The sequence below is a fragment of the Ochotona princeps genome, chromosome 1 (assembly GCF_030435755.1).
Source record: "Ochotona princeps isolate mOchPri1 chromosome 1, mOchPri1.hap1, whole genome shotgun sequence".
NCBI lineage: Eukaryota > Metazoa > Chordata > Mammalia > Lagomorpha > Ochotonidae > Ochotona > Ochotona princeps.
In genome coordinates, this window is record NC_080832.1 from 81,551,445 (window position 1) to 81,558,898 (window position 7,454).

The 7,454-nt window shown below is 44.1% G+C and overlaps 1 protein-coding gene across 1 annotated transcript; it reads left to right on the forward strand.

Moving 5' to 3' along the window:
* Window positions 1-2,535: 2,535 nt before the first annotated feature.
* Window positions 2,536-7,230, forward strand: LOC105941564 (cytochrome c oxidase subunit 7A2, mitochondrial). Its single transcript, XM_058661348.1, has 4 exons — window positions 2,536-2,668; window positions 3,635-3,724; window positions 5,730-5,814; window positions 7,029-7,230. The coding sequence occupies exons 1-4, from the start codon at window positions 2,651-2,653 to the stop codon at window positions 7,085-7,087; spliced, it is 252 nt and encodes an 83-aa protein (XP_058517331.1). The 5' UTR covers window positions 2,536-2,650; the 3' UTR covers window positions 7,088-7,230.
* The last annotated feature ends 224 nt before the right edge of the window (window positions 7,231-7,454 follow it).

Below are 7,454 nucleotides of genomic sequence, written 5' to 3' on the forward strand. Positions count from 1 at the left end.
TTTTCAAAACAATCATTTGCTTGTGTTACAAAAGAACCCCAAGGTGATGTCTCAGAGACGAACACCTATTGAGAGTAACTTCTGATTCAAATCTAATAAGCAATGTCAAGTGTGCCTAGGAAGATCTAGAAGAGTTTGATAGGCACCCAGGCAAATTGCAGCTGTAGTTTCCTGTCAGGATAAGTTTGTTCACAGAATAGGAGCAGAGATTGAGTGAGGAATCCTGGGACAGAGAAATATTTGGAAGTAATCCAGTATGAAATTTTTTTTTAAATTTCGTACTCAGTAAAATAAGTTCTGAGTATGTGGAGTATGTAGCCAACATTTCCTGAACTTTTTCTTTGGTAGTTAATATTCTAGGTGCTGGAAATGCTGGAGTGAGCAAGAGTTTTGGGCAGAGTCATATTCTGTGTGGGAGATAGATGAACGGAAGATGGGAAATAGGGGAAACTTAAAAAGAGTTTTTGCAATCAGACAAGTGATGATGATGACTTGGCCTGGAGTGAAGAGTCATGTGGCTGGCACATTTGGGGCCAGAAATAAGGAAGATTGCAGAGGGTTCAATGAGGTTTATAAAATGGAGTTCAGCTGTGGTAGCAAATTAAAGGTGTTCATCATATTTAAAGATTTCTCAAGCTAAAGGGGATGTCAGGTGGGTAAGAGGTGGTAGATCAATGTTAATTCAAGCCATGGGTTTGGATAAGATCACAACATATGACTGTTGAAAAAAAAAAGGATAAGATACCCTAACCCGAGAGGATGAGTGTTCAGGAAAGGGAACTCAAAGGAGCAGCCACGGAAACAGGAGGATCCCTGCAGGTGTGGTGTTGGGAGCCATGGACTTCAAACCATTCCTGCTGCATTGTGCTGCATCTGTGGTTTATTTCTAAAAGTATGCTATAAGGAAGTGATCAGCTATGTTGAATGCTGTGAATACATAGGCACGATAAAAATTAAGAACCACAGTTTGTTGAATGAACTGGAAGCTATTGGGGGATCCTAACAAGAACAGTAAAATGGGACAAGGAGGAAGTTGAGACAAGTCTAAAGAAGCCTACAGAACTGGGCTGGCAACTTGAATCAAAGTAGTTGTTTTTTTTTTTTTTTTTTGAGACTGTGTTAATGATGCATGAAGGAGAGAGACTTATATTTCGTATAAAGTGATAGAACCGTAACTGAGCATCTACATTTGGATCTGTTTCCTGTGAATTTGGTTCTTTTTGGATGGTCACGAGCTTGCTAGTTCTATGATGCAATATGTATTAGTAATCCATCTGCCAGTGGACACCTCCTTCATGCAGGGGTTGGTAAGAAATTCCCAATATCTGTTCTTGAGGAATTTACAATCTAGACAAAAGTAGAGAAAGAACAGATGTTAACTTTAGCAAGTTTAAATTACAGAATAACCTTTAAACAAACAAAACACCCTCACGCCCCAGCTATTGGCACGCACTCCTTTTGGGCTAGGAGACCTGGTCAGTCTTTCTCAGGAAGACACGAATAGGGTTTATAAACGTAAACCTTGCGGAAGAGAGAATTCGAGCTGGGACAGGTACCTTGGTAAGCCCTTTAACGCTCAGTAGACTGTGGAGGACAAATTACTCTTATGATTAATAGAGGTAAATTAATGTTACTAATTTTTATCCACACATTTCACGTTTGCTGAAGCCATATAGTGTTCGTTAACTTCTATTTGTTTAAAATGACACTGGAATAATTCGTGAGTTTGTGAAAAGGGAAGCTATTTATTACAGTGCAGGGCAGATAATTTTTGCCTGCATACAGTTGGGGATGAGCACAGGGAATGAAGACACTTGCTATGGGGACTATTTAAGCAGGACTGGCGCAAGATGAGCCGAAATTGTACAAGTGTGCAATGAATAACTGCTGTGCCTCGCGCCCCCAGCCATGTGTAAAGCTCGGCTAGACCCGAAATCACGACACTTGAGCTCAGACTGGCTACCACACTGCTTGTCTCCCGTTAATTTTCTTCCCTGTTTGCAGCGTTTCCGGCCTCCACAGCGCCGCCGCGTTGGAAGACATGGGGAGAGCTCCCAGCTTGGAGGTACAAGAAGATAACATTTTGGCATCCCAATACAGCTCTTTCCAACAATGTTCTCGGCCTCCGCAACAGTGACCTCAGCGGGGAAAACAAAACCCAAACCATTGTATCCGAGCAAGAGGAATTATCCTTTACGTGTTGTGTTCCATCAGCTTCATGACTATATACTCCGTGCTCATTTTAGCCTCTAATAGTCAAAAATGGATCAGGAAATGCCTTGTGGCTTAGAGCACACACTAATGTAGTGTCCCGTTCCCCGTTAAGCTTGTTACTTCAGCAAGCTTAGACACAAGCACAGCATCCGGAGCACCTGCCCACCTCGGCCTCCGCCGTAGCGTGCTGGTCCAGTGGGAGCCCGGGCCGGGAAGGCGGCGAGCCGGCTAGAGCGGCCAGAGCCGTCCGGGCCGCTCTCGCCCGGCTTCCTTCTCTATGGTTAGGAGTGCGAGCTCCTCCTGCGCCCGGAAAGGCTGGATTCTTTGACTCTTGCGCAGGACCACGAGATAGTTCCGCTTCCGGCGGGGATTTTCCCCCCGCTCCTCCGTTCCTGGTGTTCGGTTGTCGCGGTTGGTGGGCTGTAACGGAATCAGGATGCTGCGGAATCTGCTGGTGAGTAGCTGCTGGCTTTGCGCTCGGGATGCTTTGCCCTGGGGACCAGCCGAGCCAACCGTGTCCTGGACGGCCGGCGGAGTCACCTTGGTCCGCGTCCTTTCCGTCTGACCTTGCTGTTCCTGCAGCTTCTTTCTCTCGCTCCCGGCCGGGGCTGGGCACCGGTGGGCCGTGGAGAGCTGGGCCGTGCCCCGAGGATCGCTCGGCCCACCTGGGTTACCGTCCCCGTGGGTCGCTGGTGCTGCCAGCTGCTCAGAGGAGGACCCGGGGTCTAAAAGGCGAATTTGATCCTCGGAAACACCAGGCCCCAAGGTCCGTGGCGTGCTAGGAGGGCTTGCCTTCGGTACTTCCTGGGCTTGAGAGCTGCGGAAGGTCGTTGAATTCCGCACGGACAGTCCGAGTCCCTGCAGAGCCATGCGGCTAGTCGGGAACCTTGGCATTGCCCTTCACACCTCCTCCGACCGGGAGCCGAAAATGTCGAAAAACAGCGGGGGGAGGGGGTGGTGGAATGCAGTAGTGATCGTTTTCTTTTGTAATTCAAAGTTGCACTTTGCTTCCCTGTGTTAGTTATTTTAGAAAACAGAGTGGATGTGTAAACTATTCAAGTAAATGTGCAATGTATTTTTTAAAAAAAGGTTTGTACCCTATAATGACTTGGAATCGTACTAGTGTATTTTGCTATCAGGAACTAGATTTTTAATATAATGATATGAAAATACTTGAGCACAGGGTATTTTGGTAATTTCCTCGAGGGCTCAGAAAGGTTACTGGTTGGTTGAAGGAGAAGTGGATTTGGTGTTTGGGAACTGCAGAGCAGGGGAGGGAGCCCTCTGGTAGCTGGCCCAGGTCGCTTAGGCGTTCTGTGGCTTTCCTCTCTCCTGTGATAACAAAGGATGAATGGGGCTGGCCGCAAGGGTTCCTGTGTACCCTAACTCTTGTTTGTTGTTTCTGCATTCCCCCTTGCAGGCTCTTCGTCAGATTACCCAGAGAACCATAAGCACTGCTTCACGCAGGCATTTTGAAAATAAAGTTGCGGAGAAACAAAAGCTGTTTCAGGTACGGGGATAGTGAATGGGATATGGTGATTAGACCACCAGGGGCTGGAAATCGGGGGTCAGTCTAGAGCTAGTGGATGGCTTGTGGTCTGTATTAGATGGTAATGGGAATGCTGTGTTGGTAGCTCGCTGGTGGCAGAGAGGAACAAGCAGAAAGAAATGAAGGGGCAGGCTTAACTCAGTGACACCGTGTGGGGAAGAGTTTCTGATGGATTGGCATTCTTTGCGGGTTGTACCACAGGAGTAGGCAAACTACAGAGAGGACCTACGCTTAGAACATAGATAGCTGTGGAAGTTTAAAAGATGCTAAAAGATGTTAGTTCACGTACTGCAGGAAAGGATGCAGTACATTAGCATTGAAAGATGACCTTTTTCACAGAATAGTTGGTCTGTGTTTTTATGTGAAAGGCAGAGAAAGAGTGGAGTTGTGGTGGAGGGATGAGGGAGACAGGTGTATCTCCTGTTGGCTAGTTCGCTCCTTGAATGCCCCACAGCATTTGGGGTTTAGCCAGGCTGAAGTCAAGAGCTCAGAACTCGATCCAATCTTCCGTGTAAGTATTGGGGACCCAGGTGCTTGAGCCATCATCCCCTGGACCCCACAGTTTGCGTTAGTAAGAAGTTGGAGATAGAGCTGGGATTCCTCTGTGGATGTGATGTCTCAGGTGGCAGCTAACATACTGTACCACAGTTCCTCTTCTGTAGATGAGTATTTTAAAGAGTAAAGGTAGGTTTCCTTTATGTAATATCCTAAGAAACCGAATTGCCAGTATACCTGTTTCTCCCTCAAAAAAATTGAGCGAATACTTGTGAGAATCTTAAGGGTGGGAAAGTCTAAGAAAAACTGTAAGGTTTGATCACAGGAAAATTTTGAATTTATCTGCTGTTACAAAGACAAGTGGCAAATGGCAAATTTTTAAAATAACAACTTAGTAAAGAAAGAATGACATATTAATAAGAAATGCGAATTGCTTGCCGTTAGTCCTGGCCTGAGACAGGGTCTGCTGAGGATTGCTGCTGGTTGTGCACTGTGTGGCCTCTGTGTTGTTGTGGGCTGCCAGCTGTTAGGGAAGCACTTGTGGCCACGGCCCGTGTCTACACTGAGGCAGAAAGTGGTCTGTCCCCTGACGGCTGGAGCGGGACAGTTACTGGGGTGCTCTGTTAGACTGGTATGTCAGACGCCATAGCCCACACCAGAGTATCTGAAGTTAGTTTGTGTTAATTCTGGCTGTTAATTCCAGTGTCCTACCATTGCAGACGGTGAGGGGTGGTGGGGTGGCCCACAGATGTGGTTTATTTTATTCTCGCTGGAAGCAGCATGAGTTTTTGGCTCCTGGCTGCAACCAAGCCTTTGTGGGATTTGGGGAAGATCCCATGCATGGGAACCTGCTGTCTTAAAGTGATAAACATTTTCAAGAGTGTGGTGATTATTGATTTTCTTGTTGAAGTTATTAATAAACTCACTGAGTATATTTCTAATTTTGACTTTTTAAAAAAAATTATGTTTTTTTGGAAAGTCAGGTGTACAGAGAGGAGGAGAGACAGAAAGGAAGATCCTCCTTCTGATGATAAACAGTTGGTGGCCGGAGCTGAGCTGCTCCAAAGCCAGGTGCCAGAAGCCTCTTCTGGGTCTCTCGTGCATATACAGGTTCCCAAGGCTTTGGGCCATCCTTCACTGCTTTCCCAGGCCACAAGCAGGGAAGCTGGATGGGAAGCAGGGCTGCCGGGATTAGAACCGGTGCCCATATGGGATCCTGGCATGTGTAAGGCGAGGATTGTAGCTGCCAGGCCACCACGCTGAGCCAGTTTTGACTGTTTAATGTTCCTTGGAAAGACTGCCTGTATTGTATCTCACATTAATAGTAATAAGGAAGGGAAAATTGTAGGCCTTTATGATACTTGGATACTTTAGGAACTTAGGCAGCTATCATATTTTATACAGATAGTCTTGTGAAACTCACTTGGAGTAAGTGATTCATCTAGTAACATGTTTGTTTGTTTATACCTAGGAGGATAATGGAATTCCAGTGCATCTAAAGGGTGGGGTCGCTGATGCGCTCCTGTATAGAGCCACCATGGTTCTTACAGTTGGTGGTAAGATATTAGAATGTTTGAAGATTTGTAGAAAAGTAATAGTAATGATAGCTAACAACTATACAAAGCCCATAGCCTGTCTCTAGCATCTGACCTCTCACTGGCTCAGAGAGTCAGGAGGCTGATTAATATATACTGTATGAAAGAATAAAGCAATAACGTGTGCTTTGGTTATCTAGTGATAGAGGTGGCTTTCTGAGTGTGCCATTAGTGGCCCCAGAGCCTGTTTTTCAGCCAGAAACAGACATTTTACCCATCCTGAGAGCAGGGCTTTTAAACATTTTGTCTGTGATGCATATAGTAAAAGCGCATTGCACTTACACACCCTGTACATACATGTTGGTTAATAAGACAAAACTTGTACAGAGCAATGCTTGACTTATGCCCTGTGTAAAACAACTTTGATGTTTTTCCAGTGCATTTGGTAGAATCCTCGGTTTTTTTAGTGGCATATTGCACATGAGGCCTAGTTAGGAATTTGGAGGCTTACTGTCTAGGAGAGGAAGGGAAACATTATTTTCATAGCTGTGTGCCCTTCATGTTAATAGGAATGTTACCTGCTTGGAGTGTTTATTCCTCATCTTAAAGATGAGGAGGCTGTGTTGATTATCCAATCAGTATTGTTTCTGTGAACCCTAATTCAAAGTCTGCTCATGGCATGTACTTGCTTTTATGATCAAGACAACAACCAGAAAGTGACATTTGTTCTTCCTAAATAAACTGCATTCTTTACAGTCAGAGATACTTAGACATTCTGGTAATAAGTTTTAAGGTAAAATTATAGTGATTAGATTTTTTTATATTTGAGTATTTGTATCTGTCTTGGTTTTGCAACAGTGTAAACTTTTAGAGACAGTATGGTTATTTTTTACCTTTGTTGTCTTTTAAATCACTTTGGTATTTCTTGGATAGTCCTAGGTTAGTGTAGAAATAACTTTTATATATACTGTTAATCTTAAAAAGTTTTACATTATTATTGGAAATGTTTTCTTGTCTCATATCTGATACTTTATAGAAATTAGCTAATATCAAAATTAGGTATTTATAGGTACTTAATACAGTTTTTAGCACCATTAAAAATGCTTTTTCGTGCTCTCACTAAGGTAGTCGTAAGCCAGCCTTTCCTTTTGCTTTACAGCTTTTGACCTGAAACGTTAATTTCACATGTTTAAACAGCCGAATTTCTTATGAGTGCTTTTGCTTTTGTTTCTCAGGAACAGCATACGCCATATATCAGCTGGCCATGGCTTCATTTCCCAAGAAGCAGGATTGACCTGAGTCATCCCAGAAACCATTCAGTTCAGTTGCATTCAGCTCTCTATGGACCAGTAACGTGATAAATAAATGAGCTCTTCTTTGGGGATCAATATTTATTGACTGGTACTAACTGCCACCAATAAAGCAGTCTTTACCATGCTTTGTCTTATTTTTATTCCTTATCACTTTAGAATGAATTATACCAAGGATGTCAGCATTTGGTCTATACCAGTAAGTTTTAGGGAGCAAAAGAAATGACCCTATTGTAATGAAGCTGGTATAAGTTATCATTATTATGATACTTTATTGAACTTTTAGTTGTTCAGTAGATGATCTCTCACTACACTTGAGCATCTGTCCTGTGTCCTGGGATGTGGTGGGAC